Source organism: Erythranthe guttata, chromosome 1 (genome assembly GCF_056151865.1).
Source record: "Erythranthe guttata isolate IM_541 chromosome 1, IM_541, whole genome shotgun sequence".
Classification (NCBI taxonomy): Eukaryota; Viridiplantae; Streptophyta; class Magnoliopsida; order Lamiales; family Phrymaceae; genus Erythranthe; species Erythranthe guttata.
The window spans coordinates 2,584,300-2,609,617 of NC_142533.1; the positions used below are offsets into that span (position 1 = coordinate 2,584,300).

The 25,318-nt window shown below is 36.5% G+C and overlaps 3 protein-coding genes across 7 annotated transcripts; all 3 read left to right on the forward strand.

The window, feature by feature from the left end:
- The first annotated feature begins 1,802 nt into the window (after positions 1 to 1,802).
- ACDO1 (Protein kinase superfamily protein) lies at positions 1,803 to 7,385 on the forward strand. Its single transcript, XM_012981916.2, has 14 exons — positions 1,803 to 2,518; positions 3,088 to 3,294; positions 3,522 to 3,611; positions 3,688 to 3,834; positions 4,245 to 4,409; positions 4,721 to 4,861; positions 4,944 to 5,123; positions 5,275 to 5,470; positions 5,650 to 5,777; positions 6,019 to 6,090; positions 6,510 to 6,622; positions 6,730 to 6,877; positions 6,958 to 7,027; positions 7,149 to 7,385. Exons 1-14 carry the CDS (start codon positions 2,252 to 2,254, stop codon positions 7,211 to 7,213), a joined length of 1,989 nt encoding a protein of 662 aa, XP_012837370.1. The 5' UTR covers positions 1,803 to 2,251; the 3' UTR covers positions 7,214 to 7,385.
- A 564-nt stretch (positions 7,386 to 7,949) lies between these two features.
- On the forward strand, positions 7,950 to 23,015 carry RGD3 (ROOT GROWTH DEFECTIVE 3). Of its 5 annotated transcripts, none has more exons than XM_012981917.2 (29): positions 7,950 to 8,297; positions 8,481 to 8,640; positions 9,008 to 9,102; positions 9,326 to 9,543; positions 9,680 to 9,734; positions 10,221 to 10,302; positions 11,191 to 11,519; positions 12,167 to 12,275; positions 12,358 to 12,940; positions 13,249 to 13,381; positions 13,479 to 13,547; positions 13,688 to 13,899; positions 14,742 to 14,982; positions 15,185 to 15,355; positions 15,861 to 16,280; positions 16,406 to 16,843; positions 16,989 to 17,108; positions 17,183 to 17,665; positions 18,019 to 18,557; positions 19,561 to 20,053; positions 20,134 to 20,202; positions 20,723 to 20,827; positions 20,942 to 21,154; positions 21,231 to 21,494; positions 21,599 to 21,648; positions 21,761 to 21,870; positions 21,965 to 22,047; positions 22,231 to 22,440; positions 22,544 to 23,015. In XM_012981917.2, exons 2-29 carry the CDS (start codon positions 8,592 to 8,594, stop codon positions 22,709 to 22,711), a joined length of 6,111 nt encoding a protein of 2,036 aa, XP_012837371.2. In that variant the 5' UTR covers positions 7,950 to 8,297; positions 8,481 to 8,591; the 3' UTR covers positions 22,712 to 23,015. The 5 variants fall into 5 exon arrangements, with proteins under 5 accessions (XP_012837371.2, XP_012837372.2, XP_012837373.2 ...); XM_012981918.2 differs by having other exon boundaries at positions 8,005 to 8,297; positions 8,467 to 8,640; XM_012981919.2 differs by having other exon boundaries at positions 8,030 to 8,297; positions 8,490 to 8,640.
- A 252-nt stretch (positions 23,016 to 23,267) lies between these two features.
- Positions 23,268 to 25,124, forward strand: LOC105957878 (Ubiquitin carboxyl-terminal hydrolase family protein). The gene has a single exon (XM_012981853.2). The coding sequence runs from the start codon at positions 23,575 to 23,577 to the stop codon at positions 24,802 to 24,804; it is 1,230 nt and encodes a 409-aa protein (XP_012837307.2). The 5' UTR covers positions 23,268 to 23,574; the 3' UTR covers positions 24,805 to 25,124.
- The last annotated feature ends 194 nt before the right edge of the window (positions 25,125 to 25,318 follow it).

Below are 25,318 nucleotides of genomic sequence, written 5' to 3' on the forward strand. Positions count from 1 at the left end.
CCCTTTACTTTATTGGATCTAGGCCCATAGTTAGCTATCAGCCCTGATAATAAAGCCCAACAGGCAATTCCACCTAAAATAAGTTCCATTATAATTTATTCGTACAAATCTTAACAAATCTTAGAATCTAGGGGCCTTAAGATATAAGTCCCTAGTGACAAAACTTATTAGAACTAAATGACAAGTTTAACTAAACATTTGCAACACATTCTTTATAAAATTCGTTCCAAAAATACCCCTCAATACACAAATTCAAATTCTGTATTAAGTAAAATTCAATTGCATTTATCATCTTTTTAGTTTGCATCTAATATTTTCATTTTTTTCTTTACAGCAAACACGTGTTTTTTTTTCCTTTCATCATTTTAACATTTCTTACACTATTTGTAAAAAAAATAAAAATTCTTTTTTATATATATAATATTGAAAATTACAAAAAATATATTTTTCATTTTTTTAATTTAATTTACGTATTTTTTATATATATATTTTTTAATTTTATCTGTTGTTAATACTGTAGTAGACTATGATGTACTATGATATACTGGTGTACTATGATATACTGGTATACTATGATATACTACAGCGTACTATGGTTTACTACGACGTACTATTCCAAACTCTGGCAGCAAAACAAACTCTCACCCGTCGCCAAACCCTAGCAGCCAACAACTTGCAGCCGCCGCCAACTCCTATCGACAAAACCCTAGCCGTCAACAAAAATCCTAATGCGTTAAAAAACCCAGATCTCCACATCTCCTTCTTCAGCCTTCTCTACTCCTCCGTGTCAGATCTGGTTGGGTCCTCAAATTTCGACGACACCGAAATCTTCAGTTTGCAGAAATATGAGAGAAGTGGAGAAAGAGTTGAAACGGTTCAAAAGACGAGAGACACAATTGCGGTGGGGTGGCTGGGAAAAAAAAGAGGGGAGAAAGATTAATGAGAGAAAAACCTAATTTATTATTATTTATATTAAGGGTATTTTCGGGTTAAACAAAAATAAAAGGGTGTGAGTCAAATTTTATTTTGAACTAAGGATTTAGTTAATATATTTCATTTGAGGTTGTCATCCACTTTAAATTAGGTTTATATTGAGGGACTTTTAGCATATTACCCCTAGAATCTATATATATATGTGTGACTAAAATATATTTCATACTAATTATCTTTTCACTCATCAATTAATATTGAGATTAATTTATGAGTAATAAGGGTAAATTTTGGGAAAGAGTAATAAATGAAGTCTTGAAATTATAGAGTGATATAGAATATGAAACGACAAAATTCTTCAAAAGTGATAATCATTGTTTTGCAAATGACATAATAATCGGAGCAAACCAATTTATGTCAACTGACACAAGTTCAAATTTGTTAACGACCCTCGTATTATTTGCAAGCTATTATACGAGTGTAGATTTATCATATGCATCTATATGGTTCGGCTGCAAATTCCTTCACTATGGACGACAAAATTCATTTTGTTGATAAATTGATTTGTACTAAATAACTTATAGAGGGGTAACTTCAACCGAGTCCAAAGTTTCAATTATGGTCAAGATAAGGTAGTCCGTTGGGAAGCACACCTTGCCCGTAAAACTATTTAATCGTGGGTTCGAGACAATAACGGAATTAGAGAATCAATAACTATCATTCTTCTGATAAAAAATAAAAAGGACAAAAATAAAAATCTCCAAGATGATTTTAATATTAATTTTAAAAATTATTTCAAAGTTCCCCACTTGCAAATCTGGAAAACATTTATGTCTTCTACTTTTATCGACCAAACTTGACTAATCTTTAGTAGTATGTATATTAATTAATATCCACGTGTCATCATTATCTTGTTATGAAGAAGAATAATAAATTATTTTTCCCTTTTGTCTTTTTACGAGATTAATAACAAATTCTGGTCCTAGTATTTTCATTTTGCCAAAAGAGTATAAAATCAAACACCACAAAAGTCAAAAAGTACAACCTGTGAAGCAGAACGCACAACTCGTGGAAGCATCATTTCCTCTCTCCTCTCCACCCATTTTTTCGTGTACGTCTTCACCATCACAGCCACACCATTTGCATGAAATCCGAGCAAAAACCCATCTCAAATTCATCCCAATTTTGGAAACCCTAACCAATTTAGGTAGAAATCAGAACCCAAAAATCGCTTCTTTATTATGTATACACAAACAGCAATTTGAGTTTTGATTCAATTTCTTCCACTTTCAGTAACTCCAATTAAGCAAAAAAAAAAAAAATGGAGTTGATTTGCTCGAGCTGTACACACATTTCATCATCTTCGCCGTTGCTTTCGCCGGTGATTAATTACCCGAAGAACCACCGGAATTATGTGAAATTGAATCGGAAGTATTCAACTAGAAGAACCGTGAGAATTCGAGCGCGGAAGAGCGATTCGTTGGTACAAGTCGAGAAGCCCCTAGGTACAAGCAGTAATAGCGCGTTAGACCAGCTTGATATTGAACGCGGTGTTTGTGTTCCCTTCCGAAAGTACACCCCAGAGTCAGTATGTAATTATTTATGCATTTGATTTGTTGTTGTCGATCTTCGTTTCGATTCTGTGAATATTTTCAGCTCCTTTACTTTCACCTGAAATTGCTATTTGATTCCTTCATAATATCAGCTTTATCAATTTATCATAATTTTTTTTTCTTGGTTATGTTTCTAGCACTGAGAAGTTTGTCTTACGGTTACTGAGTTCGTGCTGTACCTCGGTATTTCGTTCGATTTAGATTATTGAAATCGAAACGGTTAATTTGAATAAGTATTTATGCAGAAATTGCGTGGAATCTAATGTTATTCTCTTGCCATAAGTGCTGCCATTGTTTTCAACTGAAACCGATATTCTGTGCCATTAGTGATTCTAATTGTTTCAATTGATTGATTTGATCGAAATTGGGCCATTGTTAGATTCTAAATTTGCATTTGCGTGGTCTAGTAATTCGATCACAAGAAATGTTCTAAACATTTTGCTTCAGAATTTTTTCTTGGTCTTAGTTGAGCTCTTCCTATATCAAATTACTTTGTTAATACGAATTATATTTTGCTAATAAATCGTTTTGGTTACTTATGTAGGTGAGCAATAAAGTACTGGAGTCGAGAGGGGCAATATTGTCATTAATTGGTAGAGGAGTGCAAATTGTATGGAATTTGGGATTCTATTGGTCCACCTTGATGTATGATTGCTTTGTGGGTCGTGATGAAGAAGTTGTTCCTTTCCGTGCACGTCAACTAAGGAATCTGCTCTGTGACTTGGGTCCTTCTTTCATCAAAGCTGGGCAGGTTTTTCCCCTTCTGTGCACTAGAGAACCTTGGTTTCTTATGATGTTTGTGATGATTCTATTTGATATTTATAATAAATGTTCATACTTCCTATTTTTCAGGGATTCATGATCTGATTTAAACTCCTAGCTGACTTGTCATTGCTATGTTCAAGATTTTTTTTTAGTATCCTTTATCTGCCTTTCTTGACTAAACTCTCGTTTTTCAATTTTTATTTTTCAAAAAAGGTGCTTGCGAATAGGCCTGATATTATTAGAGAGGATTACATGAATGAACTTTGCATCCTTCAAGATGATGTTCCTTCTTTCCCTAATGAGGTACCTGGTTATCGTTTTTATGACTCCTATCTCTAATATTATTTTAAATTGACAACCCATCATTAGAATGGTGTAGATCGCTTTTGCCATCATAGAAGAGGAACTGGGACAACCACTTGAGGCTGTTTTCAGCAAAATTTCATCAGAGACGATTGCAGCAGCAAGCTTGGGTCAAGTATATCGAGCCACACTTCGATCATCTGGAGAAGATGTTGCTATTAAGGTTTCAAAGTTTAATCAATTATCATTTGATGCTTTTGATTTTGTTCTTGCATCTCGCAGAAATATTTTTTTCATAGATATTATGGAATTATGTATTTTGAGTTATCTACCTATCACACTGAATGTTGTGTCTTGTTTGACTAAAGGCAAATTCCTGGATGGTGTATAATACATTCTACTACAGTATATTATTTGCCATCCGTTTCTTGTTTTATCACTTTACAGAGTGACTTGCATACTCTGGAATATTACTAGGTCATCCCTTTTCTTTGCTTGTCAGTTATAAAGCATGATTCTTCGTTATTTATTCTTCTCTGGCATGTTTTTATCTCTTGTTTTATTGATTGTAATTTTTCATGCTTAAACTCATGAATAAAATTCCTGAATTGGTTCACTGTTATGTTCGTGCAGGTGCAAAGGCCTGAGATAGAGCCCATCATTTATAGAGATCTTTTTCTATTTCGTACGCTAGCTTCATTTTTGAATGGCATCAGCCTGCAGAAACTGGGTTGTAATGCAGAGCTTATAGTTGATGAATTTGGTGAAAAGCTTTTGGAGGAGCTTGACTATACCTTGGTACAGTTATCCACTCTTACCTTTTTCTACAGATGGACTCGCTTTCTCTCTCTCAATATATATATATACACACACACACATATGTGAGTGTGTATATCCACACACACTCACTGACCGATTCGCTCACTATTTGAATGTGATATCTATGTTGGCACACTCCTCTTCCTACTTTCCGTTTACCCTTCCAAATCACTTATATTGCTTCGTTTATGAGAAAACAGACTTGAATTATAACTGCAACTCGTATAAAATTGAACATATTTATTTGGGCGATGAGTCATCATCAGATTCTTTCTCGTTTGCTTTCCCAGGAAGCCCGTAATATTGAAGATTTTCTTGAGAACTTTAAGGACGACCCTACAGTTAAAATTCCCCGTGTTTATAAGCAACTTTGTGGTTCACGTGTGTTAGTGATGGAGTGGATCGATGGAATTCGATGCACAGACCCTCAGGTTCGAATGTCAATCGACATTTAAAAAAATTAAAAGAGCAGGTAGATATGTATTTAACAATGGTTATTTGTTGATGATACAGGCTATCAAGGATGAAGGAATTGATGTAGCCGGGTTTTTGACTGTTGGAGTGAGTGCCGCCCTGCGACAGTTGCTAGAGTTTGGTCTATTTCATGGTGACCCGCACCCTGGAAATATATTTGCCATGCGTGATGGGCGTATTGCTTACGTGGATTTCGGGAATGTGGCTGTTCTCAGTCAGGTACTAATAATATATTAGCAAGGTTGGGTTCGATCCCAGTTGCGTGTGTGCTTGACAGCTCGTGTTATAAGGCCATCTTTTATTTGTATTTGTTTAAAAAGAAAAAAAATCTAGAGAGATGTTAACTGTTTGTTTCACTATTATTTTGCAGCAAAATAAACAAATTCTTATCGACGCCGTTGTCCATGCTGTAAATGAAGACTATGCTGAGATGGCCAATGATTTTACCAGGCTCGGTTTTCTGGCCAGTGGAACCGATGTCTCCCCAATTGTTCCTGCTTTGGAGTCAATATGGCAGAACTCTGTTGGAAAAGGGCTTTCCGACTTTAACTTTAGAAGTGTTACAGGTATATTTTTGTAATTTCTATTTGGTTTGAAAGGGTTCCAATGTGTTGTTTCTTGTTATTTTGTTATTCATGCTATCTTTTATTTATCAGCTTATGAAGTTTTTAAATTTCGTCTTTTCCCCGATTGCTACTTAAGTTTCCGTGCAGTTTTCTAATTAAATGTGTCACAATCCTCACAGGCAAGTTTAATCAACTAGTTTACAATTATCCAATTCGCATTCCAGAGAGGTTCTCTCTCGTTATTCGCTCTCTGTTGACTCAAGAAGGCATTTGCTTCACCCTGAAGCGCGATTTCAAGTTCCTCGAGGTAACGTGTTTTACTGCTAGCACAACTATTTCCTTATTATTATTATACTTCAACAGAAGCTAATGAGCATAATGTGCCAGCATGGACTCTTTGACCATATTCGTCTGAACTGTTTTTTTCTCGGATAATAGAAACACCTGACTTTCACCTATTTCGAAAATGCCTATCATTTTAACTATATTCCGATTTTTATTTTTTCGGTTTTTTTTAATTAATCATTTTTTGCTCATCATTTGACCAGGTTGCCTATCCTTATATAGCAAAGCGTCTTCTCACAGATCCAAATCCTGCTTTACGTTCACGTCTTATTCAGGTTATCTCACAACCTCCGTTCACATACGCTGTTAACTCCCTCTTCGTCTTTTTCGGTTTTTTTGTTTTATCTAACTAACCTGATAAGAAGAGGTGGCATCAATTTTTTTACTGGTGTACGTCGTATTTTAATGAGAAAATATCGATCTCTTCTTCGTCAGCAATATTACGTGCTTAAAAAACCTGCTAACTCTGCTACTCATTTTAAAGTCTACGATGCAATATGTAACGAGTTCTCTATTATAAGCGCAAGTTTGATCCTTTGATATCGTAGTTCCGAACAATTTACATACATATATCTCCATGTCCTAAAAAAAGTTGCAAAACTACACACAAATCATATTGCAAGTAATAAATTTGAAATAAATTTAATGATCACTTGCTTAATACTCCGACTCGATTTTTTGCTTTATTTGGCAGGTTTTATTTAAAGACGGGGTTTTCCAGTGGAAACGGCTCGAGAACCTAATTGTTCTAGCAAAGGAAAACGTGTCAAAGATGAGCAGCAACCCCGCTTATCAGGGAAACAACACGTTTGTATTCTAAAACCCTTTTACTTTCCTTTTTCTCATTCAGTAGCCATACTATTTCTTTCCCTTGAGGGGTATTTATGTCATTCAACCCTTTTTGCTAATGCCAGAGAAAGGTCTACGGAGCATCAAGCTCTGAACAAATTGGACCTCACAGACACAATCAAAGACGGGACCCGCCTTTTCCTAATCGACGAAGGGATTCGAAGGCAGCTTCTTCTTGCTCTTACCGAAGATTCCAAGCTTCATATTCAAGAGGTTAGTAGAAAGTAAATAATACAATTTACTTAAAATATTTACGAGGTCGCCATTATCTAAAACGAGCATGCCTTTTGCAGCTTGTAGATGTGTACAGACTGCTCGAGGACCAAATAGACGTACGTTCAGTAGCTTTGCAAGTAGCTCAAGGTAAAAAAAAGCCTTCGTAAAAAAAGCTCACAGGGGCCATGTCCCCCACCACTTTTCGAAAAGCTTAATTAGCGGATGCAACTTCTAACGGTTTTATTTGCTTTTTTTTTTTTTTTCACAGATCTTCCTTCGGTTGCTCGAGATGTAATGCTTTCTTGGAGTGCATCTGTCTTGTCTAATCGATAGATAAGCTCAGTTTTTGGTGTCTTATATATACATACACTTATACATATATGTATGTTGTAAAATGTGATTTGTGTAGTTGTGCTTGAGGAAGTTATATAAATAACTCAAATTCAAGTTTTGTATATATAGCTACAATTATTTATACATAGAAAAAAATACTATATTTCTCAAATTTGAGTTTTAATAGCACAAATTAATTAATTTATAGAAGTTCAACTATACTAAACTCTACATAGTATACTAGCAAACAACAACTTTATATTATATTTTCTTCAGATTATTTTCCCGATTTACATAATAAAAGGGTAAATAGCACTTAACTCCCAATGGTTTGAATTTTGTGCACATGACCCCCTGGACTTTAATATAATCACATGACATCCATGTGGTATTCTATTTCGTAAATAACCATGCTCATTAAAGATGAAATTTATTGAAAGTACAAGGGGGTTATGTACTTATATTAAAATACAAGAGAGTCACGTGCTATATTGAAAGTACAATGGGGTTATATTAAAATACAAGAGAGTCACGTGCTATATTGAAAGTACAATGGGGTCATGTGCACAAATTTCAAACCACAGGGATCTGAGTGCTATTTACCCTAAATAAAAATAACTCAGAAGTAAAAAATAAAATAAAAATCCTAAAAAAGAAATAAAAAAATGCGCCTTACCAAATCTATTATGCGAATCTTAAAACGGGTCATAAAAAAGCCAAGTAGGTGGTATTTATCGGGTCGGGTTCTGACTCGCGAATCTCCAAACAACCAACAATTTTATTTTCTTCTCTTTTACAGTATTCTTTTTTTCTCTTATAAAAAGAGCGTAATCCGCTGCTGTTTATCAAAATCGAAACCCTCGTCTCCTCACTCTCCATTCCATACACCCACAGAAAACAATCTAGTTTTAGGAAGAAGAATAAGAATAATTCTTTGCATAAGATCCTCTTTTTGGTGATTTCTAGGTTTGTATGCATCTTTATTTCCGCATTTACCTCTGTATGGGACAACCTATTGCAGCCATGGATGCGTAAATTGATCCCGATTACATGTTTGTTCATCGCAATATCGACAAACCAACAGGTAATTCAATGTTCTCACTGCCCGCACTTGTTTTTTAGAAGATACTGTTGCGTTTGTTTGTTTGTTCTGTTTTAATTATTATGCAAATCGACATTTTTTCTTTTTTGTTTCTTGCATTTTGCTGTTAATAATAGGGTATATTTTTTTTTGTGGTTGAATGATTTGTTAGTTTTTACATGCAAGAGATGACAGTTATTGGCAAAATTTTTCCCACGGTGGTTGAAGATCATTCATTACTTTCAAACATTAGGGCGGCATTCAACTGAAGAGGAATTTGGGTGAACGTTTTCGAGTATGTCTCAACAGTCATCACGGCTGAATCGGCTGCTCACTTTGCTGGACAGTATCCTCTGTACAGCTGTTTATGCACGTTTTTTTTGTCTCTTTCAGAAATTAGTGACATAATAATTCCATATATGCATAAGATTATATTGCATTTATATGCTCGCGTATGCATTCCCTAGTAATGTATTAATGGGTTTGTTAATTTGTAGTATTTCTGAAATTAAACCTGTTCTAATCTGCTTATTTTGGACAGGGTATATGTTCATTTTTTGATTTTATGTATTGCAATGACCGGTTTTCATTTCCCAGTTTGATTTTGGTATGAAGTTTGCTATCGAGTATCTATATGTTGGCATACACGTTTTTTTTTTTTTTAAATGAGTGTCCTTGTTTAGTGGTTTGTTTCATCTTTAACAAATGCTAAGCCGGTTCGACTCAAGCAACTAGGTTTTCTGCAGCCAGGCAGATAGGGGAAATTGCCAAATCACATCCCCAGGACCTGAACGCTCTTTTGAGTAAGGTATGTTTCTACCAGAATCGTCATTTTAATGTCATTGGTACAGCTTATCAACAAGAGAGTGAGGATTTTCTTGTTTTACTTATTTTATCTGAAGTGCGTGAGTGTTCGGTTGTTGGATGTAGAATTACAGATGCTTTTGTTTATCGCACCTCATCATTGCATAAGTAATACTTAGGCTTCTCGCTGTCAATGTTAGCTTGACCATCGTCAAATATAATTATAGGTGTCACAGTATCTACGCAGTAAAAAATGGGATACCAGGGTGGCTGCTGCTCATGCCGTGGGAGCTATTGCGGAAAATGTTAAACATGCATCTGTGACTGAACTTTCTAGCTGTGTTGAGGTCAAGATGTTAGAAGCTGGGATATCTACCAGCTTTGAAGATATATTGAGTTGGTCCAACTGCCATTCTAAACTTGGAGCAGGCACTTCTTTCAGAAGGTCTCTTTGTTTTCTTTATTTGTGAATTCCATTCCTTCTTGTGGTCTTTGTACTGCCCTGCTGGCTGTGTTACAAAGTGATGTCATTTCATTTGGTTCACAGTTATCTTTTGTGATGACAATTTTGAATGTTGCAGTTTTGATCTAAACAAGGTGTTGGAATTTGGGGCTCTGGTGTCATCTGGGGGGCAGGTAATTCCCCACAGGTTTCCTTTTTGGCAATGTAAATATTGGATATTTATTTCCTTATCACCGGTTTAGACCTTTTTTTTGTGACCCTTTTATGTTTCCGGGAAAATACTACCTTTCTTCGTTAGGTTTCTATGTGTTCATCATAAAACCTTTTGGAATACTTGTAGGGCAGAGCTTCAGAACTGAATTACTTGTGATGAATCTTATGCCTTGCCATCTTATTTTCGTTAAGATGTTGTCTTATGGAGGGTATCTCTTTTAGAATCTTGGTATTATAGTGCATAGTGCATCAGGTTCAATCCAAATAGAAATTAGATTTTTGTGGTGCTCCATAAGTTTGTGATCATATATTTAACATTTCCATGCGTCATTGGGTGGGTCCAACTCATGATGGAAAATAAAATTTTGCATTAGTTTTTGTATTGAGTTGAGGTTGTGTTGGTATATAACTTCTTGTCTGTTGAAATTCCATTAACTGAATTACAGGAATTTGATATTGCAAGTGACAACAGCAAGAATCCTAAGGAGAGACTGGCTCGGCAGAAACAAAATCTTAGGCGTCGATTGGGTCAGTGCTACGTCTTTTAATATGGTATTTAACCAATAATGTGTGCTCCTGTTTTCGAAAAGTCTGCCTCTGATAAGCAGCAACACCTGAATCTTATTGCTATAATTTGTAACATTTGTTCTACACAAAGAGCTGATCCATTACAATACTGCTATAGTGGAAAAACCATGCTTTAGAACGCATCCGTAGTCCTCAACAGAAGATTATCAATCCTTCAATTCACATTCTAGTAGTTCTGATTTTCTCGTATATTATACTTAGAGAACAATGTTGCATTCTGCTCTGCAGAACTTTTGGTTGGCAACAATATTTTGTGATATTTCTTGTCTTTAGGGGGGCAACTTTTAATATCCTGCAGAAAGACTCTCGTTTGTTTGATACATTATGGTTTAGTTCTTCAGAGTTTAGGTGTTTGTCATACATATGATGAAGAAAAGATAATTTCTGATATAAGTCTTCGTTATTTGACTTCACACTAGAACTATCTTCGGGTTCCATTCTCTAATATAAGTTTATTGGTCATCCGAACGGGCAATATAAATCTTTTGTCAATGAAATTGAGGGTTTATGAAGACGACTTTAGAATTCAAACATCTCCTTTTGACTTAATATTAAAAACTTATTACCCAAGTGATCCACTATTGAATTGAAATGCTGTTTTCAACATTAAGTACAATGCATCTAATATGAGAACGACAGGGAACTCGGGAACTTTACATTTCTGAAAGCAGCATATGGGCAAAAAGTAGAACATTGTCATATTGTTTATCATTATCAATTATTTGTCCTTAATGTTTCTTACCCAGCTTAGAGTTAAGAGTTAGATGTTACCTGAAATTCTGATACACGTAATTCATCTGCTAAAATTGTAGTACTTCTCATCTATAGGTTTAGACATGTGTGAGCAGTTCATGGATGTCAATGATGTGATAAGGGACGAGGACCTTATTATGCACAAAATTAATTACTCTGGGAATGGGATTGCATTTCAGTATTTCTCTCAACCTCGTAATATCCAACAACTTGTGACAAGCATGGTGCCATCCAGATCTAGAAGACCCAGTGCCAGGGAGCTGAATCTCTTGAAACGGAAGGCAAAAAGTAATTCAAAAGATCAATCCAAAGGGTGGTCGAAAGATGGGGATACAGAGGCAGCACAGTCACTTGATATGGTATCACCGAAGAGCATCTCCGTAGACTCATCAAGCTCTTATAAGGTGAATAAGAATGATTCTGATTATCTTTTTTTTTTTTAAACTGCTGGAGATGAAAATGTTATTAACTGGCTAACTGGCTATATTTACCCTCCCGATTTTTTCTTTTCTTTCCCAAAAACAATGTTGCAGTGTTACTGATTCAAACTCTTAGTTAATTGCTTCTCATCCTAGCTGGGCATAAAAAATAAACATTGGATTAGGGCTCTCTAGTCTCCAAATATAGCTAGGGTTCTTAAAGTAAAGCAAAACTAGTCTAAAATCTAGCCAGAACAAATATGCCTCTATTTTAACTTTTGAATATATCATAGTAGCCTCTTTGTGGAACTAATCTGATTTTGCTTAAAGCAAACCAACAATCGAGGTCAGGGTTGATAAGAATACATTTAGTGAGAGCACAAGACTGAAAAGCAAATCTCCATATCACTAAAGAGTGTATGAAATAAGTTTATTTAACATATTCTTTCCTCTCATGTTTTGGTATGGAAGTCCACCATCTTGACCTATTCTTAATTTTATTTAACATATTCTTTCCTCCCTTGTTTTGCTGAGTGTTTTCCTTTTCGTTTCTCCTTTCTAATGATGTTTGTTGTTTTCGCTTTCTTACGAGAACCTTGTATTGCAAACTACTGAACTAGTTCTTGATGCAGCAACTTACAGATACCGTTTCTGATGATGAAAGTTTTGAGAATGAAGGAGATGGGAGTTGGCCTTTCCGAAGTTTTGTTGAGCAACTCCTCATTGATATGTTTGACCCTGGTAAATGATTTTTTTATATTGTACTACGACTTGATATTTCTACAATTTATGTGAAATTTACCTTTCATTTATGTGCTTTCAGTTTGGGAGATTCGACATGGGAGTATCATGGCTCTTAGAGAGATATTAACCTATCAAGGAGCTAGTGCTGGAATCCTTATGCCTGAAGTCAGCTGTCGTAGTGCGTCTTTATCGAATATCGAAGTTAAAGATAATGAATCTGCAATAAAGAGAGAGAGGGAAATTGATTTGAATGTGCAAGTTCCCATGGATGAATTCGAGCCGGTTTTGAAGAGACCAAAACTTGAAGACGCACCATTTGAGATGATTAGCTCTGGAGATGGAGATCTAGACATCTGCATAAAAGCTGATGATGGAGGGCAACTTCCTACTGCACATGCAAATGGAGAAATTGATGTTAGTTTTGTGAAGTTGGAATCTCACTCTGGTATTGACAGTGCTAGCCATTCTATTAATGATGCTACATCGACAAAACAATACTCTGAGGACAATGAACCTTTGGAGAAGATAAATATATTGAAAAATCTTCCTCAAAACTCTGAGCTCATGAACTTCGTAAGAGATGCCAGGACTTCTTGGCTGCGAAACTGTGAATTTCTGCAAGACTGTGCAGTTCGCTTCTTATGTGTTTTGTCACTAGACAGGTATGATTTGTTTCAAACAACATTGCACATCCAGCATTTATTCTAGTTATAAATAGTGAAGTGAGTGAAGTCAAAATGAAACTAAAAGGAAAAGGAGGAGCTGTTTGGCTCGAAGTATGCAAGCAATACATTTGATATGCCATGAGTTTTTCATTATTTTTTGGATCTTTTTATATGCATTAATGTCTTTTCGTTGGCTGCCATCTTAGACTTTATGGTGTCAATCTTTGATATGTGGAGTGCCTCAAATGAAGATTTAGTCACTTGGGATTTTGGGAGATCTAAGTGGCTGATTTCTCTATTTATAGGTTTGGAGACTACATCTCAGATCAGGTTGTGGCACCAGTGAGGGAAACCTGTGCTCAAGCTTTAGGTGCTGTCCTCAAGTACATGCATCCAACATTAGTTCAAGGGACGTTGAACATTTTGTTGCAGATGCAGGTAAAATGATTAAACAATTGTCAGCTTCTGAAAGCATGTTGTTCTAGTCTATTTTTTTTTTCTCACTGCAACATAATTATCCCTTCGCTTCTTTCAGCGTAGACCAGAATGGGAGATTCGTCATGGGAGTCTGTTGGGCATTAAATATTTAGTTGCTGTTCGACAGGTATACAAACAATCAACAGAGGCACAACCAAATTCAACAAATTCGTTTCTTCGAGTCTCTTGAGCCTCATCTTGTTCATTTTAGAATTTAACCGCTTCACTACTTTGATATTGCTACTAAGAATCTCACGTTCATACCAGGAGATGCTCCATGATTTACTGGGATCTATTCTTCCTGCTTGTAGAACTGGGCTTGAAGATCCCGATGATGATGTGAGAGCAGTTGCAGCAGAGGCTCTGATACCAACTTCCGCTGCTATTGTTTCTCTCAAGGGTTCAATGCTGCATTCTATTATTATGCTGCTCTGGGATATTTTGCTTGACCTGGATGATTTGAGTCCCTCGACCAGCAGGTATTTTATTGACTGTCGCTTTTGACATTCTTCAGTTTGATGGTTATTGACTGTTCTACTCTGCATGTTTTGTTGCAAGTGCTTTTTGTATTTCCTTACTAATTAAATAATATGCTAACAAATACGTACGCCATTTCAATCTCGCTCCATTATTATATTACTTATCTGTTATTCTCCAGGCATCTTTTTGTTGCCGTACTTAAGATGAATTAACCGATCAAAGTACTTTACATTGTTCAAGAACTCTGAACTATACTAGAAATGTCGTTTGGTCTTGAAGTTCTTCCATTTTTTTTCTCCGTCTTCTGTCAATTTTAACACTCCTTATTTTGGTGGGTAAATTATAACTCTCCTCAACATTTAGTTCTCTTCACCCCATTCCCAAAATTTTTAGTTCTCGTGCTTATTATCATGAACACTCTACCAAACCTTGACTAATCAACTTTACTTGCATGTTTCATTTTGCATATGAGTTAAGTTTCAACTCTTTTTAGGTTCCTCTTTCGCCTAATTTCCTACTGAATACTTCATCACATTTTATATACCACCACCTCTTTTCATGAGTTCCCCAGTAGTGTTTTCCTCCAAAATGTCTCCCTAGTATTGCGCCCATCTCTCTAAGGTGCCTTTTCTTCAAACGCCTTCTTGTCTATCTATTTTATTTGTGGTGAGACATTTTATTCTGTATTATGTTCACGGGCTTAATTCTTTGGCATATAGGTCCTTGAATTTTATCTTCCAATCAAGTACTATTATTATTTTCTCAAGAATAATCAGTGATAATATCCCTACAATGTGGTGGTTTTTCAAATTTTGATATTTCTGTCTAATTTCTATTGCAGTGTAATGAATTTGTTAGCGGAAATTTATTCCCAGGATCAGATGATTCCAAAAACTTTTGATACCTTGGGCTCCAAGGAGACACTGGAGCTTGACCTTAATGAAGTTGGTCAGGCAGATGATCTTGAAGAAGGGATGAGTTCTCTGGAAAACCCTTATATGCTATCAACACTCGCACCGAGGTTATGGCCCTTTATGAGACATAGTATCACTTCAGTCCGCTTTTCAGCAATCCGCACCTTGGTAGTGTATTAAGCTACATTGACTTTTATTCGTGCCTACTGTGTATGACCTAATGTGATTGCTTTCCAAATTTAGAATTCTTGTTTCAAATTTTATTTATAGTTTTTTCTTACTTCTGCTAGGACAACATAGTCCATTGTTTCTCTTACTTTTGAAGTGATTATCCTTAAATAAAACTAAATGGTAGGCAACTAATGTGTAGGAACGTCTGCTTGAAGCTGGTTATAGGAAGAGCATCGCTGACGGATCTTGCTCATTTTGGCCTTCTTTTATAGTTGGCGACACCCTAAGGATTGTTTTCCAGAACTTGCTGCTCGAATCAAATGACGAGATTATGCAGTGCTCAGAGAGAGTTTGGAATCTCTTAATCAAAGTATGCATTTTTTACTGTTTTAATTAATTATCCTTGATGTTTAGCTACTTTTGTAAAATAGTAATACTTGGTTGTCGTGTTCTATTTATAAACTTGCACCTTTGAAGGAGATTATTGTATAGTCAAAACAAACCTCAATAGGGTATTTGTAATATCTCTATGGGTTTTTGTAATTGTGAAAGTTAGTTGGGTTCTTTTTTTTGGGTAATTAGAGATAGGTTTCTTTGAGTACATCATTTCAACTCCGACTTTAGAATCTGTAATCTGACATCTCAGATATGTTCTTTTCTGTTCTTTTTTATTGTCTATCCCAGCATCAGATCTAGTGCTGAAGTTAGTTAAGATGCCCTCAATTAAGTGTCATTTGTACCAGGTTTGTGTATAGCGTGTTAAAATGCTCACAACTTTTGATGGTGCACATATGGTTGTTATCTTGTTATAGGTAGTTAACTATTTTATTTCTGATTGTTTCTGCTTGGATACTAAATTTCTTTCAATTTATCAGTGCCTGGTGGAGGACTTAGAAACTGCCGCAAAATTATATTTCTCTTCATGGATTGTGCTTGCTTCTACTCCATATGGGTCTCAACTGGATTCTACAAAAATGTTTTGGCCTGTAGCCCTGCCTAGGAAAAGTCATTTTAAGGCTGCAGCAAAAATGAGAGCAGTTAAGATGGAAAGTGAAAATCAGAAAAATGCCTCAGAATCTGCCGAAAGCATGTTAGGAGATCAAAATGGTGATGCTTCTGCAATTGCCGCTAAAATAATTGTTGGTGCGGATTTGGATATCTCAGTAACTTATACAAGAGTAGTTACGGCAACAGCTCTGGGTGTGATGGCTTCTAAGTTAAGTGGTCCTTCCTTGCAATATGTGGTTGACCCATTGTGGAAGGGATTGACTTCTTTGTCCGGAGTCCAGCGACAGGTAAATTTTGGATGAGAGGGAACCCGTGAAGTGTTTTTGTGCTTTTCTATATGTTAAATATATTGGATATTTCGTCTATGGTGTATGGGATGGATGATGTGTTGACTTTTCTTTTATTATGTCAGGTGGTCTCAATGGTTCTAATATCTTGGTTTAAAGAATTGAAAGACTCTGTAAAGTCTGATGAAGTTATTGCTGGCATTTCAAGTAACTTCAGGGTTTTTTTGTTAGATATGTTAGCTTGTGGTAACCCTGCATTTCCCACAAAAGATTCTTTTCTACCATATGCTGAACTTTCAAGAACATATAGTAAGATGCGAAATGAGACCAGCCAATTGTATAATGCTACAGAGGCATCTGGCTTGTACAGTGATCTGCTGTCATCCATTAAACTGGACATCGAGAATTTGACTGCAGATGATGCTGTGAATTTTGCGTCGCAACTTGTATTTTTGGGTAACACTATTTCTGGGCTAGAATCTGATGGAAGGAATTTATCTGAGGATTTAGAGTCTCTAAAACAAAAGCTTTTGACGACTGCTGGATATCTGAAATGTGTTCTGGTACATTTTAACTTTAGAACTATTACTAATAGATCTATTTTGTATTTCTCTGCATTAAGTATTTACAAGTGATTGATGGTAGAAACTAGTAAAAACTTTTAGATATCAACTAACATCTGAATCAATACTTTCTGTGTTGTTTCAGAATAATTTGCATCTTACTGTCTCCGCTTTACTAGCGGCTGCATTTGTTTGGATGTCAGAGCTTCCAGCAAAACTCAATCCAATAATTTTGCCTATAATGTCTTCCATTAAAAGAGAACAGGTATGGGTGTATTTATTGTTAAAAAAAAATAAAAAATGAAAAACTCTAATTTCTTTTTTTAATTTTCTCTGTAGGAGGAAATACTGCAAAGTAAGGCTGCTGAATCGCTGGCAGAGCTCATCCATCACTGCATTGAACGCAAACCAGGTCCCAATGACAAGCTAATCAAGAATCTTTGTTCATTAACAGCCTCGGATCCTTGTGAAACACCCAACGCTGGAGCTCTAAATTATGTTGAGATTATTGAAGACCAAGACCTTCTATCCTTCGGAAGTAGTAGCGTAAAGCAGAAATCAAAAGTTAACATGTTATCTGCTGGTGAAGACCGATCAAAGGTTGAAGGTTATATTAGCAGACGTGGGTCTGAACTTGCATTGAAATATTTATGCATGAAGTTTGGTGGTTCTTTGTTTGACAAACTTCCAAAGATCTGGCATTGCCTTGTTGAGGTCCTTAAGCCTTGTAATCTTGAAGGCATGACCGCAGATGATGAGAAGTTGATTGATCAAATGATTGATTCCATCAAAGATCCTCAGACTTTGATTAACAATATTCAAGTAAGCATGACAGTGTTTCTTTCAATATGTGTAATTGTAAATGACTTTTTGTAATTGTAAGAGTCAATCTGTCCATAGAGTAGATGAAATCACTTTTTGTTCCTTCTGTTCCACTATAGATCGTTACCATGAAGAACTATTGCACCTTATTCCTGACAGTATTAGCGAACATTGAGGTGTACTTTGGTTCAGTCCGCCTCTTGTTGTTATCTTAATGGAATATTGACCTAATCATTTGTGTCGTAGCATGACTGCATTTTTAGTTAGCAAGTATGGTTTCATCCAATTGGAGAACTTTCAAGGTCCCTCAGGTTCAGTTTTTCATGTTTTTTCCTCCCTTGCAACTGTTGCAGGTGGTGCGTTCTATTGCTCCTTTCTTGGAGGCAACACTGAGACAGAAACTGCTCACTTTGCTGCCATGTATTTTCAGATGTGTGAGACATTCTCATATTGCTGTAAGATTATCTGCGTCAAGATGTATCACAGCAATGGCCAAGTCAATGACATTAGATGTTATGGGTGTTCTTATTGAGAATGCTGTTCCTATGTTAGGAGATATGTCATCTGTGCATGCCAGACAAGGAGCTGGCATGCTTGTTAGTTTGCTTGTACAAGGATTGGGTTTGGAACTTGTCCCGTATGCTCCTCTGTTGGTAGTTCCTCTTTTGAGGTGTATGAGTGACTGTGATCATTCTGTCAGACAGAGTGTAACACATAGTTTTGCTGCCCTGGTGCCTCTGCTTCCGCTAGCACGTGGTATGCCTCCACCTGTTGGCCTGACTGACCGTTTGTCCAGAAATAAAGAAGATGCACAGTTTCTGGAGCAGCTAGTTGACAACTCTCACATTGATGATTACAAACTCCCTTTTGAACTGCAAGTGACCCTGAGGAGGTAATTTCTTATTTTCTGCGAATGTTTTTTTTAAGGTGAATCGAGTTGAACTGAGCGGAATTGATCGAATGGTCGGGTGTATGGTAAAATTGTACATACTATTTGTAGATGATGTATTGGTTCATCATCTTTGCTGTTTATTTGTATTGAATTTAAATGTTCCCCCCTTCACATAGAGTAACCTTAAAGTGAAGTCAGTACTAATAGTTTATAGGTTTATCCATAACAATCAAGTGTCTGCTAGATCATCCTTTTCTTCCACTCTTCCTGAAGGGGCCTTACTGCGCTCATATCCTTTTAAGTACCTACCTCATTCTACTTAATTTCAGCACCTAGGTTTAATACTACATTTGACATTTGTATTAGAAACCAATTTATCAATTTGTTTTTAATGAATACGACCAAAAGTTTTGGTGTTCTCTCTGTATTATATAATGCTTAAGAATATCTTTCATGTGGATATTATAAGGTAAGGATATCGTTTATTACTGTCAATGCAGTAATAAGGTGAAGCCACTGGTGGTTCCCCCTATCCTTTTTTTTTTTTTTTAGTAAATTCAAGTCCATTACAAGGGGAAGAAGGGGAGGGGGACTCGAACCCTAGACCTTTACTCTATTTGTAAAGGCTAGGTACCAACTCTCCTAATGAGGGTTGGTCCTATCCTTTTCATTTTAATGTTATTTTGTTATTTGTTTAGTACTTTTTCTAGAAGTTTCAATTATTGTTCTTGCATTATCCCATATATCTGGGAGTGAGGGGAAAAAAAGACATCTCCCTTTTTTTTGTATCAACTTACTTGAAGGTTCAAACTTTAGCTTCTATCGTTTTCTGTTAGTCTTATTTTACTTCAAGGGTTATGTATTCACATAACCCATGATTGCTGGCATATTATCTTCGGTTGACTGATGTATAAAATCTAGCCTCTTCCCATGTCCTTATCCAGAATTTGTATTGAATGTTACGCCTGCTGATGATCTTCTGATTTTTTTTTTGAACTTTCAGGTATCAACAGGAAGGTATAAACTGGCTAGCATTTTTAAAACGCTTTAATCTTCATGGCATCTTATGTGATGATATGGGCCTTGGGAAGACCCTTCAAGCATCAAGTATTGTGGCATCTGATATAGCAGAGCACATTGCTACAAATAAGGGTGAGGAGTTACCACCGTCATTAATTATATGTCCGTCGACTCTTGTGGGACACTGGGTCTACGAGATAGAGAAGTTTATTGATTCATCTCTTTTAACAACACTTCAATACATTGGTTCTGCTCAAGAGCGCTCTTCTTTGCGAGCAGAATTTAGTAAGTATAATGCAATTGTGACATCATATGATGTTGTCCGCAAAGATATTGATTACCTCAAAGAGTTTTTCTGGAATTACTGCATCCTAGATGAAGGACATATTATAAAAAATTCGAAGTCCAAAGTTACTTGTGCTGTTAAACAACTTAGAGCTAAGCACCGCCTAATATTGAGTGGGACACCAATTCAGGTTTGTCGTCAAACTAAAATTCTAGTTGCAAGCGATTTTTTTTGTACTTGCTTGCTGACAAAAACTCTTTCTAATTGCAGAATAATGTCTTGGATTTGTGGTCTCTTTTCGACTTTCTCATGCCAGGGTTTCTTGGAACAGAAAGACAAGTATGTTGTACAACCCTGATTTTTAAAAACTGCGTTTTGTTTTATTTATAAGGCTGACAATTCTGTGATATTTTCAAGTGCTGAAATTTATTTAAATACACTATCTCACTCTCTATGATTCTGAAACTCAAGGATGATTTAACCCTCTATTTTGTGCTTTACCAAATTGATTTGTCTAACAAATTGAGTTCGTATAGACATTCTGGATGCTGCTATTTAAAAGCTTTATTTTCAGCTAATTCACCAATTTTATATATCTTTCAGCCTATTTCCCTTAACTATTTGTTCTTTGGCAGACCTTATTATAACTGGTGTTATTGAAACATTGGATCCATATTCTTTTTTTTTTCCTTTCGCCTATTAAAATGAAAGCAATGATTGATTAAAATTTTCCTTTTTTAATGTGATAAGCAAAGGTCACTACTTACTAGAAGTGTGTTGTCATCTTGGTTAGATCACTCTGAAACTATTTTGCATGTTTTATTCACTATTCTAATTATTGTCTCTGGTACTTCAACAGTTTCAAGCTACATATGGGAAGCCTCTGTTAGCATCTCGAGACCCTAAATGTTCAGCAAAAGACGCTGAAGGAGGGATACTAGCCATGGAAGCATTGCACAAGCAGGTAGTTATTTTTGTCTCGATTCTTCGATGTTATTTCAACTATCTATAGGATTTGTTTGTAGATTTTCATTTTGCATCTGTAATTTGCTCTGGCTGATGGACTCTCCTCTGATAGGCTATGCCCTTCCTTTTACGTCGTACAAAAGGTGAAGTTTTATCTGATTTGCCTGAGAAGATTATTCAGGACAGATATTGTGACTTGAGTCCTATACAGCTAAAACTGTACGAACAGTTTTCTGGCTCACACGTAAGACAAGAAATATCAAATATGGTTAAGCAAACTGACGATGCTAGCGGGCCACCCAAAACATCTTCTCATGTGTTCCAGGTATGAAATGATTGTTTGTTATAGCAAATATAATAAATTTTAGTTTTTTCCTTGACTTATATTTTCTCCGTTTCAGGCACTTCAATACTTGTTGAAACTTTGTAGTCATCCATTACTTGTCCTTGGTGAAAGGATTCCAGAGTCACTCTTACCTATGCTGTCAGAAATGGTTCCTGCAAATGCTGATATCGCTTCAGAGCTTCATAAAACACATCATTCGCCTAAACTTGTTGCCCTTCAGGAGATAATGGAGGAGTGTGGAATAGGCGTGGATGCGTCTAGTTCTGAAGGCCCTATTAGTGTTGGACAACATAGGGTTCTGATATTCGCACAACATAAAGTAATTTACTGCTGCTATCTTTTTATTTTTTTATTTTTTTATTTATGATATCTCGTTCCTCCATATGTTTGTTTTTCTTGGTTTGTAATTATGACTGCATGCAGGCTTTATTGGACATTATTGAAAGGGACTTGTTTCACTCTCAAATGAAAAAGTGAGTGGCCCCATCTCTTATCTATCATTCCTTTATAAGCATGAATATTCTTACAACCCTCCTGTTCATCTGCATCGACTGATTTAATTGCTTGGTGCCTATTTTTAATCAGTGTTACATATTTGCGGTTGGACGGATCAGTTGAACCTGAAAAGCGATTTGACATTGTCAAAGCCTTCAACTCAGACCCTACAATTGATGCTCTTCTGCTCACAACACATGGTACAAATTTGTTTTCTTCGTATTTTCAATTGGTTGCCAAAACTCAACGTCGCAGAATTTTTTGTGGCTTCAATCTAATAAACGCTACATGCAGTCGGTGGGCTTGGTTTAAACTTGACATCTGCTGATACCCTCGTTTTTATGGAGCATGACTGGAATCCCATGAGAGACCATCAGGTATGGTTATTGATGAGTAATCTATAAATTGCAGAATTTCATACATAATAGACGTGATTTGCCAAATATTTTAATATTAAAAAAATACTTCTAAGAGAGAAATGAAAAATGTGTTTTTGCGCCTTTTATAACTGCGAGAGTTGACGTTTCGAAAAAAACCATTTGTGTTTTGCACACTGGCAGGCTATGGACAGAGCACACAGATTAGGTCAGCGCAAAGTTGTCAATGTCCACCGTCTGATCATGCGAGGCACCTTGGAAGAGAAAGTGATGAGCCTCCAGAAATTCAAAGTATCAGTAGCCAATGCTGTCATCAATGCAGATAACGCTAGCATGAATACAATGAACACAGACCAACTCCTCGATCTCTTCACTTCTGCAGATGGCAAAAAGGTTATTATTATTATCATTTGCCCAGAATTATATTCTCTCAATACTTTACGAGTATTATCTCATATTTTAACCGTGTGCGTTATCCGTGTTTGTTTTAATCCAGGGAGGAGCAAGAACTTCAAAGGCATCTGATGGTGATACAAATTTACCAGGCAAAGGAAAGGGACTAAAAGCCATTCTTGGAGGTCTGGAAGAGCTTTGGGACCACTCACAGTACACTGAAGAATACAATTTAAGTCATTTTTTGGCGAAATTAAACGGCAACGTTTGAATCAAAGCTGCGCAGGATGTGTATAAAGTAGTGTAAATTTTTCAATTTGCAGCTCCAATTTTGACATCTAGTTTTTAGTTTTCTTCTTTTTTTTTTTTTTTTTTTTTTTTTTTTTTACTTTCGGTTTCGTTTTTAGCAGTTTGATCCGCTCATTTTTGTGCGTGCTGGAGGTAGTTTAGTCGGAAAATATAGCTCAGGGAGGAGTGGGTTGGGGTACAAGGAAAATATGTAAGTTTTGGATACTGTACATACATTCAGATGTTTCCTGATTTACAGTTGGTATTCAAAATTGATTCAACCTCAATTATACATTTGAAATGTATATTCTGTTCAGACAGTACACGGAAATCTATGGGGCTATTTTTTTTTCGTTTTCTTTCGTTGTTCAAATGCGCAGATCAAATTTTGTAACGGTAGCTAAAAGTTGTCGGTGTTGGCAAATATTCTAATTTTTTTTTTGGCATCAATATTATTGCTCATATTTGTATTATACGTTAATAATAGTAAATAAACAAAATTCACTAGCGCACTTTTGAATCAAAAAATTGTTGTAGAGAATAAGAGATGATTTTAAAAATAATGAATTTAAAAAAAATAATCTAAATTAAAAAAGTACTATAAATACCGTGTAAAGTAAAAACAAAAATCTCTTTCCAACAAAAACCAACACTGCACCCGACCCTGAAGAAGACAAGAACCAACTAGTGTTGGAAACTTGACCCGAGTTATGTAGCACCATTTTCAAGAACCAAAGAGGCAAGCTCCAATGTGCATGGCAACTCATTACGTGGAGTAAAGCTCATCCTTTTCTTATAACCCAGTCGACCGCAAAGTGTTCGACGAATTGTCCAAGAGAAAAAACAATGTTCCATCGAAGGCAGAGTTACAACGATGCTGTCTCCCTTGCAATATACTTCCGCCCGTTCATCCAAATTCAGAAGCGCAATCTCGTCAATGTAAAGTTCAAATGGGTAAAGGACACTCTTCTCGATTCCGTAGTTTCGAGCAGCGTGCACCTCAAAGCCACTTGCACCCTCGTTTCCCTTATCGGATCCAACCCGGAATCCGCCTTACCCGTTTACTACCTCACCAGATATCGCGGCCAGCTAGGCCTCCCTCCAGACCTCAAAGTCTCCACTTTCGTTCGCCGCTACCCCAATATTTTCCGTGAATTTTACCGCCCCGATTCCAGCGGCACCCCGGTTCCGTGGTATAAATTAACCCCCGAGGTATTGGAAGTATACCATCAAGAAATGCGTTGTGTTTACGACGATTGTAACGTGGATATTCTGAACAGGCTGCGAAAGTTGCTTATGCTTACGAAAGAGAGATTGCTCCCTCTGCATACTATCGATCAGCTTCGATGGGACTTGGGTTTGCCTTACGGTTACGAGAACGAGTTAGTGACTAAGCACCCCGGGTTGTTTTCTTTCACGAAACTGCCCGATGATCGTGTGGGGTTGAAACTATTAGTTTGGGATGATTGTTTAGCAGTTTCCCATCTCGAGTCAAAAAAATCGAATCTTGCGGAAACGAATCACGGGGAATTGGCTTTTCCAATTGGGTTCACTAGGGGTTTCGGGTTGAAAAGAAAGTGCATGGAGTGGTTGAACGAGTGGCAAAAGTTGGCCTACACTAGTCCGTACGTCGACGCATCGCATTTAGATCCAAGAACCGATGTCTCCGAAAAGAGGATTGTTGGGGTGTTTCACGAGCTTCTTCACCTTACAATTCTCCGAAAGGTCGAGCGAAAAAACGTGAGTAATTTACGCGGACCGTTGGCTATGCCTCAGAAGTTCACTAAGGTGTTCGAAAGGCATCCGGGTATTTTTTACATATCGAAGAGAGGTGGGACCCAGACTATTGTTCTGAGAGAGGCTTATGATCGCGGGAATCTAAACGAGAAGCATCCATTGGCTGATATTCGAGGAAAATACGTTGGCATGATGAAGAAGGGGCTTTTGGATCGAAGTAGGGGATTGTATAAGAAAGAGAGTAAGGGTTCCGAAGGTGAAGTGGTGAAGATTCATTTCGAGTCCGAAACGGAGTCGGATTGTGATTTGGTTGCGGGGTATGAATCCGACGAAACCTAGCTCAATAAAAAAATTAACTTGTGTCGAGCAGTCTCGGGTTCTTACATGCTCAAGGAACGGTGGTAAAAGGCATCTATCTGCCAAGAATCGAAACTAGTGCATCTGCGAAAACGGAGAAAATTTTATGTGAGTATGGCTAGGAAAGTGGTTTAGTTGGTTATCTTTCAACTTCACTACACAACCTACTTCCCTTCTCATAAAATAAACAAATAAATAGCTAACTTGAAAGATCTGAGTGCAAAGTGATTTATCACTTGATATCTAAATGACTTGGGCAAACTGTTTTATATTGATTTCAAGAAGATCTACTTTCTCATGGACATGGTGGATTATTATTTTTATTTTCAATTTTATTTGATTTTAGTTTTTATATAGGGTAAATTACAATCAGCCCCTGAGGTATTGTCAAATTACAAAAAAACCATCTTGTTTGGATAATTACAATCACCCCTCAAGTATAAATCTTTTTTACATGTCCACCCTTGCGGTTTCAAATTTAGTGAAATTTTCGAGA